Source organism: Ursus maritimus, unplaced genomic scaffold (genome assembly GCF_017311325.1).
Source record: "Ursus maritimus isolate PB19 unplaced genomic scaffold, ASM1731132v1 scaffold_28, whole genome shotgun sequence".
Taxonomy (NCBI): Eukaryota; Metazoa; Chordata; class Mammalia; order Carnivora; family Ursidae; genus Ursus; species Ursus maritimus.
The window spans coordinates 16,243,527-16,262,907 of record NW_024425341.1 but is presented as its reverse complement, the minus strand read 5'-3'; the positions used below and the strand labels follow the sequence as shown (position 1 = coordinate 16,262,907).

At 36.4% G+C, this 19,381-nt stretch overlaps 1 protein-coding gene across 7 annotated transcripts in view; it reads right to left on the bottom strand.

Moving 5' to 3' along the window:
* Positions 1-19,381, bottom strand: part of MSR1 (macrophage scavenger receptor 1) — a 130,966-nt gene that overhangs the window by 56,204 nt on the left and 55,381 nt on the right. For 2 of the 7 annotated variants that reach the window (XM_008710887.2, XM_008710892.2), the window contains exons 1-4: positions 16,182-16,324; positions 4,865-4,911; positions 4,254-4,360; positions 1,817-1,930 (exon numbers count right to left, since the gene is read on the bottom strand). In XM_008710887.2, coding sequence (XP_008709109.1) covers positions 1,817-1,930; positions 4,254-4,360; positions 4,865-4,911; positions 16,182-16,280 — 367 coding nt within the window. In that variant the 5' untranslated portion in view covers positions 16,281-16,324. Of the gene's footprint in view, positions 1-1,816; positions 1,931-4,253; positions 4,361-4,864; positions 4,912-11,969; positions 12,183-16,181; positions 16,326-19,381 lie in introns of those variants that run through there. The other 5 variants (XM_008710888.2, XM_040643319.1, XM_040643320.1 and 2 more) reach the window with 5 other exon arrangements.

Sequence of the window (19,381 nt, the reverse complement as noted above, 5' to 3'; positions counted from 1 at the left end):
TTCATTCATTCATTCATTCATTTTCATTCATTTTTCCAACGCAACTACTTTGGATCAGTCACTTCAACCCAAAAATGAACATGGAAACCTGGTAGTATTTTCTAATAGCCCAAAGATTTTGAACTTGGTTAGAACCCTGAATTCTTTCCAGACATCATTGACCCATTCTGCATATGCCTTTCAGACAGAAGTTGCATTCCCTGGTGCTGACTCTGCAGGCCATGGTCTATATAAAAGGGGTGGAATTTACCCCAATTCTAACTAGCTTATAGTTAATGATCCCAAGCAACAAAGCGTCTTTTGACTGTGCATTTCAAATGAACATAAGCACATACATAAACAACATACAGATAATCTCAATTCATCAGGAAGTCAGCTGTTACAATGACAGACATAACCAGTCCTTTTCTATAGATGACTGTGGTTGGTCTGCTTGGTTGATCAGTTCAGTTTGTTGTGGTGGGTTTCCGTTTTTATTTTTGTAATGGCCAAAACAGGAATTCATTTTTACCTCTGGAAATATTTTTTCATCTAAAATTATGGATACTGTTTTGCGTATATGAGTTTAATTGGCCAATCCCATTTTGTTCTAAAAATTCAATTCCATTGGGAGAGAGTAGACCACAGAGGTTAGGAGTAAGACTCACGGGTGGCAAACGCAGCTCTTCTACTGAACAGTCTCAGTTTCCTTTTGTGGATAATGAGAATAAGTATATGCCTGCTCAAGGGCAACTGTAAAGGTATACTAAGATAATCTGTGGAATATTTATAAGGCCAGTGTCTGAACGTAGTAAATGCCCCAAAGTGACAGCTACTGTCACACTTGTTGTGGTTTTATTATTTCTTAGCAAATTTGGGCTCTGTCTTAGAATATTCCTTTAGGTTGCCTCTTCACAGAGGAGGCTGGCCTTGTGTTTAGAAGCACTCTTCTTGTCAAGCTTATTAGTATGCACATAAAAATGTATCCTACTTCCCGCTTGTTAGAGCCTACGTCCAGACATTTTGCCAGTCACAAACAGGAAAGCCACGAGGCATATAAATTCAAATGCCAATCAAATCCAGCAAAAAGGCTACTGAGGGGAATAATATTTACGGATCTGACTGAGTTATATGCAAGCCATCCACCCCTGCGGAAACCCTCAAATCCATCCCTCCTCAAGTTAGACTTGCCAAAGAAATATGTGCCTCTAAGGTGTTCTAATTTTTTTAGGTTGAGGGGATGACATCAGGTTATTTTTAGAAATTTTTAAAATAATAGCCTTATGAAACATGTGGCCATATCAACTGGAAAGATATTGCTGAAGTACAGGCCATTATTAGGCAAGATCTCTTCTCTGTGAGGACTTGCAAGAATATTTCTCTCTCCTCTCGGTGCTAGGAGCAGAAGAGCTTTTTCAAACAACTGGCTTGTTTTCTGGTTGTTGTTTTGCTTTTGTTTTAGGCATTGTGAATGTAAATGGTCCTGCTTACGTCTTTACAGTGGCAACTGGGATACTTACCATACAATCTGCCACCCACCACTAGAAGTACATAGGACTCCAGAGGACACACATTTCTTTGGAATGGTCTAATTCATTCCATCTCATCTTCACATAGCTGTATTTTTATCTTAATCTTTCATTCTCTATACTATCTTTTTTTTACCTAATAACTTTGAAGAATCTATCTTTTTTTAATTCATGAATATGAGAAGCACTTTGTGATGTGACATTTTCCTTATGTATCTCCCCTGTACAAAAGACGGGATGTTTCCTTTTGTTTCTACAAGTAATTCACAAGATGAGTTGCTAAGCTTCACAACTCTAGAATACTGTACCTGCCATTACTCCGATGATGGGTATGAGAACTACAAACACAAGAAGATAAAGGACAATCAGTGCAGCTTTGAAGGACTTCAGTTTCTCTGGAAGCGTAGGGCCATTTTTAGGATCTAAAAAAACAAAAGCCCGATCTACTGTTAGAAACCTTACTCTTCTTAATTAACACTTTGGTAATCTCCAATTCTATCATTACTACCAAGCCTATTGGAATAAAAGGGGAACAAAAAATCTGCCCCCGTTTATTCAGTAGGAAGCAAAAGAAACAGTCACAGGAAAAGCCAATACAGGCATCACTATGAACATCTGATTTACTTTCCATTAACTAAACATCCACGACAAAGTTACTGACCTCTACAACTTATACTTGTCTCGTCTGGGGGCATTAGTTGACACATTTTAATATTTTTTGGATATATTTTAATATTAATATCAACATATTCAAATATAAATTTTATTCTTCTGTTTCATATGGGAATACATTCTGAGTAAAAATCAGATTCCTTAAGTAACTATATAATTATGATTTTTTTTCAGAGTTTAAATCAGATAAAAGAGACATCTGTTTTCAATGACAATTATGCAAATTTTCTTTTCTAATTTCATCTTAATAATTCTGTACTTGGATACCTCTTATGATTTTAATACATTAAAAAAATGAGAACTATTCACATTCTGACTACACTTCGGAATGGATCAATGAAACCCATCCTCTGGGTATTTCAGGAAATATTAATATTTTCATATTATCCATTTATTTGGAACAGTGATTCACAAAATGGGATACTAATTGTGGAAAAGTTAACTCAATGTGGAGAGGAATCTCAGCAGAGGACGAAGACATTTTCTCTGATTAGATGAATAAAACATCCATTAACAATTTCTCTCCTATGGCCATTGCTTTCATTGCACAATAAGAAAGATTTTGTTTTCAGGTTGTAAGTTCCCAAATTGAAAATAAAAGTTTAGCTATTATTCGATAATGTTCTATGAGGGACTGAAAGGAAAAGGAGAAAAAAATTGTTAAGTAAAAATAAGACCAAAAAAAAGCTAAAAAAAAAAAAAAAGACAGAAAAAAGAAAAGAAAAAAGAAAGACCTAAGGAAAAAGAAAAAGAACCACCTACAAAACAAGCAAGATGGGCTATCCCTTTGCCAGGCTGAGTGAGCCTGAAACTTATCAGTATCTCCCTTATCTTTAATTCACAATCAAATCCTCTGCATTCTACCTTTCAAGTAGCTCTCCAAACTTCCTGTTGCCTTTTCTCTGTCCCTAGTACCTCTGTCTTCCCTCCTCATCTCTTGACATCTCTACCTTAAACAGCTTTTACTAGGATCTGTCTTCCTTTTGTCTCATCCAGGCCACATCCTCCCACCCATCGACTGTGTAGTGTGCAATACCCGTCATTCCTTGGGGTTACGGTTTGTATTTCAGGTCTGTCTGTGTAAGAACTCGTCCACCTTGTCCCGTGCAATATGCTGCTTCCTCTGACTGAAATTTCTGTGGATCCTCTTTCACCTACCCTACCCTTTTGGTGAAATGTATCCAGCCTTTAAAGCTTAGCAGAATTATACGCAACTCTGTCAAATTAATTAATTAATTAATTAAAGAGAAAAAAAGAACCTGTCCAACTATAACCGAATACAGATTCTTTTGAGCTCTTGTAACCATGCAAACCTGTTTCAGCACTGCTGTGGACTGAACTGTTTCCCCACAAAAGACACCACTGATGACCCAGTTGCCTGTGAATATGACCTTATTTGGAAATGGGGTCTTTGCAGGTATAATCAAGTTAAGATGAGGTCATACTGGATTCAGGTGGGCCCTTGTCCCATGACTGGTGTCCTTACAAGAAGAGTAGAGGACACATAAAGGCACAGGAAGAAGACCATGTGAAGATGGAGGCACAGACAGAGTGATGCAGTTACAAGGCGAGGAACAGTAAGACTGGCAGGAGCAACTAGGAGCTACGAAGCTACGAAGAGGCAGGGAAGAGCCTTGAAAGGAAGCATGGCCTTGCTGACACTTGACTTCAGACTTCTGGCCTTCAGAACTGTGAGAGAACAAATGTTGTTGGAAGCCGCCCAACTTCTGGTGATTTGTGACAGCAGCCCTAGGAAACTAATACAAGTACATACCACCCATGATTTTCAAAAATTAATTAATGGTGCTAGGGGTATAGTTATTTCCAGGACCTTGTCCAGTGGCTGAGAAATCAGAAGACTCCATCAACATTGTGAACTAATTTAACCTACAACAAAGCTTCTTTAGTCCAACCTAAGCTTATTTTCTATTCTGTCTCAAAAGAGGAGAAGACCTACTTGTCCACTAAGTCTTAACATTCATACACATGTAAGGTAAATCCCAGGCCTGTAATTTTACATAGCGTCACTAACTGTAAGGACAACCTCCACGGGCACCCCACTCTTGTACTTACACAGAGGAAGCAAGGCTGTCATGGAGCGGGCATCGAACTTCACAGATTCTGAGCAGTTATCAGTGTCATCCTGTTGATCAAGAAAGCTATTCCACTGTTCCATACTTCTATCAGACACATGGAAAAACACACTGGTTACACATGAAAGGTCTAGGGCCCTGTGGCATAATGTCTCAAGTTGAAACTGAACATTAAAATTCAATTTTAGGGACACCTGGGTGGCTCAGTCAGTTGAGCGTCTGCCTTTGGCTCAGGTCATGATCCCAGGGTGCTGGGATGGAGTCCTCAAGTTGGGCTCGCTGCTCAGCGGGGAGTCTGCTTCTCCCTCTGCAGCCCCCCCAACCACTCATTGTCTCTCTCTCTCAAATAAATAAATAAAATCTTAAAAATAAATAAAATGCAATTTTAGCAAGGGAACAAGTATGATCAATTACTTAAATTTACCTATCTGCCATATCTAGTAATATATTGTTATCTACCCATAAGTTTTAATTTTCACATTGAAAGACGGACCTGCATGGAATCTACTCATGTATCTTTCTATGGACAAATGCATATCCGTGTTTACATATGTGTGTTTTTGAGAGTGAGAGGTAACATTTCTTCCTTACCTAAAAAAAAATAATTTTTTCCCAAGTGACAGAAAACAACTGTTTAGCTGAAAAGAAAAAGAATTTCCGTTAGAACAAAGAGTTGGGCAAAATTTGGAACAAGTATTTCCTGTGATCTTTCATCAGAGGTTCTGGATAAAACAAATAGTTATGCAAAATCTGACGCAAATATTTCCTGTGATCTTTTATCAGAGTTTCATGAGCCAGTTTTTTGTTTTTGTTTTTTTTTGGCCAAGGCATCTGTTTATCACATTACAAAGATAAAGTCTAGTCACTAGATTGAAACCAAAGGAAAAACTTAATTTTCCTTTTCTCTTCTTTTTTGTGTTGTTTTCTTTCAGGGCTTCCCTCATTATACATTGGAAGCATCACGAATCTGTCTTTGTAGCTTTTTAAGCACAGTTATATTCTGTGGTACAATCTATGCCTACATCCCTTTGAGATGCATCGGAATCCTTTGAGAGGCTTGACTGATGGGCCTTACCCTCAGAGTTTCTGTATTTTAGGTGGGGGTCAAGAATTTGCAATTCCAACTAGCTTTTTTTCTTTTTAATTTTTAAATTTATTTTATTTATTTTTATTATGATGTTAGTCACCATACAGTACATCATTAGTTTTTGACGTAGTGTTCCATGATTCATTGTTTGCGTATAACACCCAGTGCTCTATGCAATACGTGCCCTGCTCAATACCCATCACCGCTAGCCCATCCCCCCACTCCCCTCCCCTCTAAACCCTCAGTTTGTTTCCTGGAGTCCATATATACAATGGAATATTACTCAGCCATCTTAGGGAAAATGATTACCCAACATTTGCATCAACATGGATGGGACTGGAGAAGATTATGCCAACTAGCTCTCTTTTTTTTAAAGATTTTTTATTTATTTATTTGAGAGAGAGGGGGAGAGAGCACGAGAAGGGAGACAGGCAGAAGAAGAAGGAGAAGAAGACTCCCCACTGAGCAGGAAGCTTGACTTGGGGCTCGGGGCTCCATCCCTGGGATCATGACCTGAGCCAAAGGCAGAGGCTTAACCCACTGAGGCACCCCCCCCCCCGCAAACAAGTTCTCTTAATGATGCAGACTGCCACCAGTCTGAGAAGCACATTTTAAGAACATTTTTCAGCGAAAAAAAATTGTTATGACTTTTTCTTGGAAATAGTTCAGTTCACTTGATTGATAAATTTAGCATGAAGTCGACATCTTATGATCATTTCTTATTTTCTCTAATTCTGAGTTAGGGATTTAGTACAGCTGAGGTTTTAACTGAGTGCACAGGCAGTTCTGGGACACCAAACTCACATCTTGTCCAGGAAATGGAGGCCAATCATTTGTATGCAAACATTCATCCTGCTTTGGGAAGGGGTATCAACAAGTAAGGATGTAACTGAACTCTCTCTCTCTCTCTCTATATATATATATTTTAAATACTACCAAGCTGATTCTTTATTTTGCAGTTTGCAGTGACAATCTTTGTATATACATCATTTTGTGGACTGGCTGTAGTTCCTGCAAATCCTGTTGATCTGACAAAGGACCATCTTTAAGTGATTTGGCTACTGTGGGAAAAGGGGACATAAGGGGAAGGTAAAGGACTTACATCCTTTTTTCTTAGGCAGAGACAAAGTGAAAGAAATAAACAATTATCTGGGAAAATTTACCATAAGGAAACCAAACTGGGTAATTCAGATGCAGACTCTCCTATTCTCCCTTTTTAATTTATTCTATTATTTGATTTGGACGATAGCTTTACTTGTCAAGCTAAACAAATACTTTTTAAACCAGAGATGACAAGAAAGCTTAGCTGAATCCATTTTAAAACTAGACTTCAAAGCAACTGGGACTATATAGCAAAGCTGTTTATCTTTTAACTCAGTTTATAAAGAATAGGCTCACACATATAGGAAGGGGGAAAAGGTGGGGGACCTTAATAGACTCTTAATGAGAGAGAACAAACTGAGGGTTGATGGAGGGAGGTGGCTGGGGGATGGGTTAGATGGGTCAGGGGGATTAAGGTGGGCATGTGTGATGAGCATTGGGTGTTGTATGTAAGTGATGAACCACTAAATTCTTCTCCTGAAACCAGTATTACAGTGTATGTTAACTAATTAGAATTTAAATAATTTTTTTTTTAAATGGGCTCACGAAGTACACGTTTATATATACCTGCTATTAACCAGACATCTTTTTCTTTCAAGCTACTTACTGGCCCCTTCTCCTTGGGCATGACCATGGCTTTTGTCCTAATATTTGTGATATTATAACTCCATTTTCACTTAAATGGAAAGATCTCTTATACTACTCAGTCTTCTAGATGGGAATAGTTTTTTTTGTAAAAGGGATGAAACCTTTTGAATCTGATAAATCTCTCTAGACCTTGAGCGACCTAAGAGGATGGACCGTGTTTGTTTCCATTCAACATTCAATCAGCAGAGCCTAAAGCAACCTGTAATAAAAAATATACTTAATAATGAATGGACTAGATTTTTTTTCTTTTGGTAAGATATTAGACATATATTAGTTTTTTGTTTCTTAAACAAAGTGGATGTTTGAAGATATGGTGACCAAAAACATGTGCTTCTTCTGGTTCTTCTTCTTTCTATTCTATATTCTACTTTTCTGGTAGATTCCTTGAGCTGAACCAAATCTTAGGACTGGGTGACTATGTCATGCTGTTGAGACACTGCCACTCACTCTAGCTTTTTCCTTATTAGTCCCCACTTTGACTTCGTCAGGTCCAGTCAGCAGCTAGCTATGGCCACAAGGCATCGTAGTTCTCAGGAGAGCATTAGCAGCACCGGGGTTGGGACAACTCGTTTTTTGGGAAGGACTATCTTTGTTGTGGAGGATGTTTATCATCCCTGGTTGCCACCCTGTAAGTGTCAATAACGTTCCCTAGTCCTTATATAATTGCTTCCCTGGAAAGAAAAGAAAGAAAAGAAAAGAAAGAAAAGAAAAGAAAAGAAGAAAGAAAAAAAGAAAAGAAAGGAAGAAAATAAAAAAAGAAAAAGGAAAAAAAAGAAATCCAATAACTTTATCCTCACACATTTCCAAATACTTATTTCTCTTCGAGAACCATTCTTCAACATAAATCCCCAATGTGGATAGGCCGTTGGGAGCTTTATTTCTCTCTCTGTAGTATTTGCCTTGAACAATCTGATTGTTAACATGTTTTTAATGAAGATTTGTTTTCATGAAAAAAAAATCTTCATGAACTTCAGCAACAGTACAGATTCCCCAAACTGTCTTTGGAGATATCCCTCAAATGATTTCCTGTGTGTTTATGGATACATAAATGACAACTAAAGTCTATATGGATGCTTCTTACAGAAAACTTAAACATTTCATTATTTTAAAGAGGAAAGATGTGGCAAATCCAGAATGATAACCTACTGATCTAATCTTGGCCTCAATAAAGCAGGATGAACGTTATTTTCTTCCATATACCTGTTTAGAAGCTCCACGTGTTCTTTCAAATAAATTTGTGATTTTTTTCTTTAAATTCAATTAATTAACATATAATGTATTATTAGTTTCAGAGGCAGAGTTTGGTGATTCTTCAGTCTTATATAATACCCAGTGATCATTACATCATATTCCCTCCTTAATGTCCATCAGCCAGTTACTCCATCCCCCCACCCCCTCCCTCCAGCAACCCACAGTTTGTTTCCTATAAGCCACAGGGTTAAAGAAAGGAGTTTTGGGAGAAAGAAAGAATTCTACTTTTTGTTTAAGATGGCTCTAGAATGCTAGATGCTTCACCATGAAAACAAACAAACAAAAAATAGATGGTATATTTCCAATCAACGACTTCAAGATAGAAATACCTATCCCTTCATGTAGGTCAGTCCAACAAGTTCCTATCGTGTGTCATTATATCAAATACTGAGCAAGTCACTAGTATGCCAAGATCAATGTGCACGGAATATTCACAACCCCCAGAGATCTTACTCACACATATGGAAGAGCAAAATCTTTATAATCATCTGATAGTCTATATACATATATATACTGATATATATATATACTGATATATATATAGTGAGATATATATTATACATATAGTGAGATATATATATAGTGAGATATATATATCACTACTTTTGTGTATATATATATGAATATATATATATTCATATATATATGTGTATGTGCAAATCACAGACATAGTCCAAAAGGGAGTGATTAATTCTTTGAGCAAGGGGGTGGTCAAGGTGGGAACACAGAACAGATGATGATGCCTTTATCAAAGTTTTGAAAAGCGAGCAAGAATTAGGATGAGAAGACTATCCCAGGGACGGAAAATCTATTAAAGGGCAGGAGGGCATGGGCAGCATGGGGACTAGAGTGGATCAGCATCACAGAAGCAGCAGCTTGGGGCAGAGGGCCTGCCGACGAGGCCAGAAAAGCATGTAGCTGGGGGCATTCTACTCATCAACTGCTGCTTTTATTTTTCTGATTCCATAAACTTACCTGGCTTCCACAACCCACCCAAAATATGATATTGAGGAAATACCTATACAAATTAAGTAAAAAATTATTCTTTGCTTTGGCAGTAGTGACCTGGTTTATATTCCTAGTGATAAAATATACACTGTCCATTAAATATTTTACTTATTTCCCTTTCACCCCGAGCTAGAAATGAGGCTCCACTTTGTTCCTCTTTAGGTCTCTAAGCTTTGATCTGTCTTTTATGGGTTTATGCAGATGAAAACATGGTACAGGTTATCGGATTTCAAACTATAGTTTCTTTGGGTAGATTTATAAAACTTTGAAAAAGAAAACCCTCAGATAAATGTCTACAAGTGGACTAGCCTAACTGACCATATCTGGCCTATATAAAACCCGAGAGGTACAGAGGGCTGGAAGGGAGATGAACACTAAAATCTGTTGAGTGGAATGATGAATGAAAAACATTCCCTTCTGGCTACTCTGGTACACCAGAGGAAGTCTTGTTTGTTTTCTGGGGCGGTGTATAACAGAGGCTGGTGAATCATGTACCGTATGAAACACTGGTAAATACTTTTCCAGAAAAATGTTTTTAAAAGCCTGCTTAGGTTAATCATAGATGGTGCTATCATAAGACTGCTGATATCTTCTGTTATTTTCTTTTGTTCTTGGACGCCATCCTCTTTCTGAGAATCTCATCTACTTCTATGGCTTGGGATATTATCTGCATACTGCAGATACCAATAACTCTATACTTAAGGAATATATCCATAAAAGGGATTAAGGTGAGAATGGAAATATCCATACTGTGCCTCATACCACGGACGCTCATCCTTGGTAGTGAATTCATCCTTGAATTGGAAGTCTAGGTCTGAATACCGGTTGTGCCATTTCCTAGCTCTGTGACCTCTAGCAAATGTTTGAATTTATTTGACTGCACTTCCTTTATATATGTAAAATAGGATTATAGTATCAGCTTAAGAATTATTATGAAAATTTAAAATAATTTTTATAAATTGCCTAGTACACAGGTAACCATCAGTAAATAATTATTTTTAAGTACCATTTTTTTTTAAAGATTTTTTTTATTTATTTGACAGAGATAGAGACAGCCAGCGAGGAGGGAACACAAGCAGGGGGAGTGAGAGAGGAAGAAGCAGACTCATAGCAGAGGAGCCCGATGTGGGGCTCGATCCCATAACGCCGGGATCACGCCCTGAGCCGAAGGCAGACGCTTAACCGCTGTGCCACCCAGGCGCCCCTAAGTACCATTTTTTTTAATACAGACTTTTCTTTTTACCCTCACAGACTCCATGCATACAGCAGTATTTACTCCAGCTCAGATCTCGTTGCAAAATCAGATTTTTAAAATATTACAACTAGTTACAATGGTGTATTTTCCACACTGACCTAACTTTTCTTTTTCCAGAATTTTTGATGTTCGCATATCACCCATTTGTATCAGCCGACTGTTGTTATAACCATTTATTAATTATTATCTTCTATTTATTGTGTAGTGGGGCAAACACGATGCAGTCGGACATATATATGGCTATATATCGGTAATACAGAGGTGGTAGCAAAGCGTCATCACCCAAACCAGAAGCCAGGGCTTTATTCTAGATTACTGTCACCCACATGACCCACATCTGACTGCAAAGCAACTCCTGACTTCCCTGGAAACTTTCTTTCCTCTCTACCTCAATTTTTGGATTTCAGCCTATATTTTATCTACCCCAGGAACACATCTTGGTTAATAATAGCACAGGGCTGGCAATTAAGGGGAGACTCCAAGGGCATTAGGAAAGAGGAGGAAATTAAAAGAATTGATGGACCAGCACAAAAACGTAGCACTTTAACAAAGAATAGGACAAAAAAAAATCACAATAGAAAATATTTTTCAAGAAAAAATATGAGGGACATAAACTTGACAACCAACATATTGACTGGGCAAGTAGAGGAAGAAGAGCCAGTACTAAAGATAAGAATGAACCTTTGACACCCGTGATAGAAAAACAAGCCAGGGTCATGGAAAGGAAAGATGTACAAGGACATTCATAACCTGCCACGTGGAATTTGAGCTGTTTTAGTTGTACGGTAGAGGCAGAAGCAGACCTGAAAGGTCCAGAAGTAGTAAATGTATAAAAATGAAAGGCATTGAGTTGTATACCAGAAATCTGGTCATGTTCATGCTTTTCTGCTGAGAAGGGACTGAAGATTGCGCTAAGAGAGTACCTTGAGGGGAATTTTATTTTCCCCTGCTAATTCCTCATCTCCCAACCGATCCCATCTTTATCTCCTGCCCACACCTCTGCAGACCTGTATATACAACTGCCTAATACCATCCCGACTTTGATTTCTAGTATGGTCCCAACCTAGGGGTCTTCCTTGTACCCTCCACCTTCTCTCATCCTTCTGTCATCACATCTTTGTTTTCAAACCCTCTGGAGAAACTGACTGCGTCTCACCACCTCTGCTACAACCATCCTTCTCCAAGCCCCAGGGTCTTGCTCACCCGGACTGTTTTAATAGCTCACTTACTGGTCATGTCACTCCTCGGCTCGAAACTCATGAACACCTTCCCATCTCACTCAGGTCCTGACTAAACCTCACTGTTTCAGACCTTTCTTGAGCATCAGACTTAAAAGTATAACCTACCTCTTTCACTTCCTCTTCTCCTTCCTGGTTGGATTTATTCCCCCCAGATTTATCACCAACTAACATGAAATACTGTTTCCTTATTTATCTTGTCTATTATCTGTGCCCTTTCGCCCCGGTGAGATCCAGGATTCCGGAGTTTTTCTCTCTTTGTTTCAATCAGCAGAAAGTTCCTGGCACTTAGAAGGCGCTCCTCACATGCACAAACGCATTCTAAGAAATTACATAAATAAATGAAAGGCAATTATTTTTTGCAAGATGATTAGTTTTCCTATTTGAGGTTATGCCTCAAGAAAAGTTCATATGTCACTCATGTGGAACTTTCCAAAGTCCTTTTGTTATACATCGTGAAATAAAAAGTTTTTCTCTGAACTGTGCATCAATAAACTGAAACAAAACATTTCATCCCCAATGTTCTCACTTTACCTCAAGTAATTTATTAGACGTACCAGATTACTTTCGTTCTTTACACTGATTATTATCATTGTAATTTTTTTTTTCGTCCTGTTAGAGAACATACACATGCGAAGTTTTGTTAGCAGCCAGTGAACAATTCAAACAATTCAAATGTGTCTTTAAATGTCATTTTCAAAGAGAAAAAGTAGCCTCACATTTAGTTATAATTCCTACCAAATGTCAATGCACGGAAAAAGGATTGTGAAATCTTTTGAGTTTGTATAATCTATTAAAAGCATGTTCTCATGAGAAGTGAAACACATGTCTGCAATATCAGCTTTTTATAAAGTGGGTGAAAAGTTTACAGAAGCTACAATAGGAAAACCATAATGAAAGTGTTTCAGTGTTAACCTGAAGGGTATTTGGAAACATACCCTTCAGTTTTTGTTTCTATATAAAAATATTACAACAATATGAAACATAAGTTGGGTCAGATGGTAGAAGATATTTGCAAATCATATTATCTGACAAGGGATTAATATTCAAAGTATATAAAGAAGTCATACAACTCAACACCAAAACACACACACACACACACAAAACAGTTGGATTTAAAAAAAAATGGGCAGGGGGACTGAATAAACATTTTCCTAAAGAAGACATTCAGATCAGCACAGACACATGAAAACAATCTCAACATCACTAATTATTAGGAAAATGCAAATCAAAACCACAGTGAGATATCACTCACTGTTAGGATGACTAGTATTAGAAAGACAAGAAAAGAAATAACAAGTGTTGGCAAGGATATGGAGTAAAGGGAACACTTGTGCACCACTGGTGGGAGTGTAAATTGGTTCAAGCATTGTGGAAAGCAGTATGGAAGTTCCTCAAAAAATTAAAAATAGAAATATCATATGATCCAGCATTTCCACTTCTGGGTATTTAACTTTGTTCACTGTATAATTATTTACAATATGAGAGATATGGAAGCAACCTAAGTGTCCATCAATAGATAAATGGATAAAGAAGATGTGCTTCTTTAAGACATATATATATAATAAAATGCATAATGGAGTATTACTCAGCCATAAAAAATAATGAAGTATTACCATTTGTGGCAACATGGGATAGACCTAGAGGGTATTACAGTAAGTGAAATAAGTCAGACAGAGAAAGACAAACACCACAATTTCATAAAACAAATAAACAAGCAAAACAAGAGAGAAACAGACTCACAAATACAGAGAACAAGCCAGTAGCTGCCAGAGGGGAAGGGAATAGGGGGGTGGGCAAAACAGGTGAACGGGATTAAGAGGTATAAACTTACAGGATAAAATAAATCAGTCACTAGAGATGTAAAGTACAGCACGGGAGTATAGTCAATATTATAACAATTTTGTATGGTGATAGATGGCAACTGGACTTATCACAGTCATCATAAATGCTGAATCACCATATTGTGTACCGGAAACCAATTCCATGTTGTATGTCAACTACACCTATATTTCAATAAAAAAAATTCTGTCATCCCATCTCCTTTACATAAGAAAAAATACCTTCATTTTTCATATGAAATTTGAGTCTTTGTACATATGTATCTATGATACACAGTTGATACCACAGTGTATATTACCATCTGGTCCTATATAGTTCCCTTAAAATCATATCAGTATTTTTATACTTCAAATTATTTTTTTTCAAATTTAAATGGATGGGCCAGATAATAATGTATCAAATGTATCTAATTTATGTAGTCATTTTTCTATAATGTAATTTTTAAGAAATTTTTCTGTTTTCTTTTGGAGGGTAATGTTTTACCAATATAGATAATGATGTTATAAATATTTTCCTAATTTAGTTTTTTTTCTTTTAAATGTTTCTTTAGGATAATTCATTATATGTTGAACTACCAGGTAAAAGAAAAACTATTTTAAACTTCCTGGTATCTGCTGCCTGACTACTCTTTAAAAAGATCATACAAATTTACAAAGATTCCATATATAGAGAGTATGGCAGTTTTAAACCAAATTTACCATTATACAGTAATAATGTTTATTTCAGGATCATTTAGATTTTGATAGGAGTTAAATGATATCTCAAAGTGGCTTTTGTCTTATTTATTATTAGTGTGGAAGAGATATTTCATGTAATTATTTATTATTATATATTTATTTTTCTTAGGTTTTTGTTTATTCATATCAATTGCTTATACATCCCTAGTGGAACTTCCTTTATATAGATATGAATAAAGTCTTTATACGTAATATATATTTAATGTACATTCTTTCTTCTAAGACGGTTCCCAGTCAGATTTATCATCAAACCCTTAATTTCATCTTTAAGGTTTGGGGCAAATAAGAACCCTGTTGTTACCTTTCTTATTATTTAAAAACAAAAACTCTGATTTTGTATGAATTGTCAAGAATATATAGGAATAAGAACAGAATTAATGTATTTGTAAAACCAATAGCTCTAAACTTAAGGAATATATCCATAAAAGGGATTACGGTGAGAATGGAAATATCCATACTGTGCCTCATACCACTGACGCTCATCCTTGGTAGTGAATTCATCCTTGAATTGGAAGTCTAGGGCTGAATACCGGTTGTGCCATTTCCTAGCTCTGTGACCTTTAGCAAATGTTTGAATTTATTTGACTGTACTTCCTTTATATATGTAAAATAGGATTATATCAGTTTAAGAATTATTATGAAAATTTAAAATAATTTTTATAAATTGCCTAGTACACAGGTAACCATCAGTAAATAATTATAAAAGTACCATTTTTTTTAATACAGACTTTTCTTCTTTTTACCCTCACAGACTCCATGAGGCATACAGCAGTATTTTCTCCATTCTACAAGGTTAGGAAACTAAGACCCAGAATGTTTAAGTAGTTAATGTTACACAACTAGGAAGTAGGGAGGCTTGGATTTAAATATAGGCACTGTACTTGCAGAATATGAGCTCCTAAATACTGCGTGAAACACTTACAATCTCAGTTCTGTGACTCTTCTATCATGGTTCTCACATGGCCAATGAGAATGCTTAACCCCCATTTTATGCTGTGTAAATCTCACCCATTCTTCAAGATGAACCTAAATTTATACATTTCCATGAAGACCTCCTCAAATGCTTTCCCCCTAAGTAACATTGGCCTCTCCTACATTCCCATAGTAGTTATCTACAGCACTCTTACAACTACTTAGGGTGCTCAAATTATATTATGCCTATTTGCCTTAGATCATGAACTTCCTCAAGATATACTATATTCTATTTTTCTGATCCTTTCCCTATGTCTAGTTCAGCAAAGTGCTTATAGTAAATATTCAACCAATATTTGTTATATAAGCAAATACAGATAATAGATATTATATGACAAGCAAGAAAATTAGACTAATTAAAATAGCCTCAATCATATTTTCAATAAGGTCAATAATTTTTTTTAAATATGGACAACTATATGCCAAAAATTTCTTGCTCATTTAACTTAAGAAGTATTTAGTGTATTTCATATATATTCATGCACATACATATTTTCACTCACAGAAAATCTAGCAGAAATCTCTTTTTTTTAATCATTGAAACAACCAGACCAAATTATTAGTGATAGGATAAAAAAATTCTATCAAAAATTATTGCTTATATATATATACAGAAACGTATGCGTGTATATATGTTTATACATACATACATACATGTTTATACATCTCACCTATCACGCACACACATGCACGCACACACAGACACACAGTAGACACATATAATCAATAGAAGCAATTTTGGAAAAACATTAAAATAAACTTCTTTTACCGTTTGTCCTAAAGACAGCAGCACTGATTTATCCACTTCCCTCTCTTTACAGTTGAGACCTAAAATCTTTATCACATAGTATTTCAGCATCTGGTCCATGAAGAAAGGAAATGACACATTTGTGTGCTGAAAATTTTTCTTAACAATGCATTTTAATAGTACTCTCATCAGTGCCCAAGTTTGCAAAATCTAAATTTGTAAGATAACTCATTCCTCTTCCCATTTAGGATATTACAAAAGAAAAGAGAAGTAAAGTGAAAAAGAAACAAGGGTTATTGTACAGGATCCATGATGTGCGGCAGATTAATTTTTCCCTTTTTATAAAACCCGTATGCCTTCTGTAACATTCTCATTTTCTATTATTTTTGTTTAATCTCTTTATCTTCTATTAATTCTAATTACCTTCTTTCATATTCTACAATGAGAGAAGACTCAATCCCTCATCTCTAGCTTCAAACACAAAACACAGGAGGGAAGGATATGGATACCTAAGTAAAAGTGATAATCTGATTATGCTCGCTTCCCAGCTCTATCTGTATTGATATTAACATTATTTATAGACGTCTTCTGAGCATGTAACAATTTGTTGATTTCCCCAGGAGTGTAGTGAAGGAAAGAGGTCTCAGGCATGGGCTTCGAGGAAAGAAAGTTCTTTCACCTTCTACCACCTTGTCAGAATTTGCACTTTGCATCTCGTTTAATCACATTCAAATTCCAATAGGACACGCACACAAAACATATGACATTACGTTAATGAACTAATTTTTAGATCTAATTCTTCTTGGGGAGTGTGTTGATGTTTCACAGAAACTTCGTGGTGCTCCAGACAGGGAAGGATCATACTTCCTGCAAAGAGACCACCAAAACGGTCTTGCCATGATGCCCATGAACACCACAGAACATTATCTCAGAAGACAATAGGCCTGGTGGAAAGATTGCAGGTGCAGGAATAATGCACACAGTGTTTGGGAGACAGAAATTAACAGTATCATACAGCCGTTCTTAAAGGCTAACAGTAACAGTAACAGAGGCATTTAAGCAAGCAGCAGGACCATTTAGCCAGGCAGCTCTAGACAAGAAGTTAGAATCACAGACGTGGGTGCAGACTGAATCAGCATGAAGGCTCTTAAGCTACTCCTTAACCACATTTAAATTTATCGCCAAATTCTTAGTGAAGAGGAACTGGAAACACACCTCAGAACTCACTCTATTTCCTTCATAATCATTTGTAAATACATCATATTATAGAATATGGTCCTTTTGGCATTTTAAAAATCTGCAGTTTAAGAACCCTTTCGTATACTGTTAAATTTATGTGCCCCTGTCAACACTATGTGATTAGAAAAGTCAGACTCTGGGAATAACAAGCTAAATATCAACTTTCCAAAATTCTCTCTAATGAGATTTATTTCTGTCAAAGTGGACTATACTTCTAGGATGTCTCTGTAATATTGCATGTATGTATTTTTACTTCCACAATGCAAACCACTTCTCTTTGATTACTTCCACAATCCTCAGCCACACTATCTTCGTGTATTTGTATACACACGCACGTAACACACATTACAGATGACCCTTGAACAAAATGGGTTTGAACGAAACAGGTATCCTCATACATGGATTTTTTTCAATAAATACATGGTATCATAAATGTATTTTTCTTATGATTTTAATATTTTCTTTGTTCTAGCTTACTTTATTGCAATAGTATAGAATATAATACACATAACACAAAAAATATGTGTTAATCCACTGTTAACATTATTGTTAAGGCTCCCAGTCAACAGTAAACTATTAAGTGCTGGGGAGTCAAAATTTTTACGTAGATCTTCAAGTGTGTGTGTATCTGGAGGGGGGTTTGGAAAGTCTGTGCCCCTAACCCCCATGTTGTTCAAGAGTCAACTATATATATGTATACTTTAATATTATACTACCTAACAATAATATTAGCTATTAGGTCTTACTATATGGAAGATACCTTACCAGAGAACGCGGTGAAAAATATTCAGGTCAAGCTGATGATTAATCTAAAGAACACAAGGAATGTCAAGGAGTTGGGGCTTTATATTCATCATTCCATTCGATTTCACAGCAACTGTTAGGTCATCTTCACAATGAAGAAAGTGAGCCTTAGACGTATTAAGTAAACTGGTCAAGATCACAGAACTGTGAGTCATTAGAGCTGGTACTCAAACCCAGTTAAGCCTGATTTCAAAACCAGGTGAAAGGCACATTTTTTTTTCTCAGTCTGAGATCAGTGTATATATTCTCAGGGGTCTCGGAGAACAAACCACAAACATGGGTACATACCAGACTATCTACGTAGTGGCTTTACTATCAGTTACTGCCCTGGGATTCCAATGGCTTCATTTAGGTTGCTTATGAATGTATGTGTCTAGCGTGAAGGCTATGTAACATTATGTCAATGTGCAAATAAAATTTTACACTAAGAGAGAAAAACGGCCTGGAAAAACTTCAGTTTCAAGAGGCTCATTGCAGAGGTATGCATTATGAACTAAAAAAAAAAAAAAAGTGTTTTACACTCATTAAGAGGTACTTTTATATATATATAATAGCAACAGGTCATAAGTTATAAGGTAAGCTATACCTTATACTTATAACTTATGTGATAAATTTGCAAAGATAACATTTTTTATATTCTGAACCCAAAGTAGTGATTTAAATACAAGTTTTCATAATGTTGCAATGGACACATTTCTCCATGTGAATATAATGCATTTAAAGATCTACTTCATCAAAACTGATGTTGAAAAATTGCATTCTAGGGCGCCTGGGTACCTCAGTCCGTTAAGCGTCTGCCTTTGGCTCAGGTCATGATCTCAGGGTCCTGGGACTGAGCCCCATATTGGGGGGGAATGTCTCTGCTCAGCGGGGAGTCTGCTTCTCCCTCTGCCCCTCTTCCCCCGCCCCTGCTTGTGTGCTCTCATTCTCTCAAATAAATAAAATCATTTTTGTTCAACCACACAATCTTTAAGTGATATTGTTGATTAAAGTTTTAATATTTTTGTAGGATGTTTAATTTAATTTACGAATGCATTGTATTTCAAAGTTGGGTATGAACTACAGATCTAAATTCCATAAATTCCATAGACTTCAGATCTAATTTTATGTTTCTGTTGTTAACATAAAATTGTAATAAATTAATGTATCAACACTCAGTGAGGTGGAGGGACCAATAT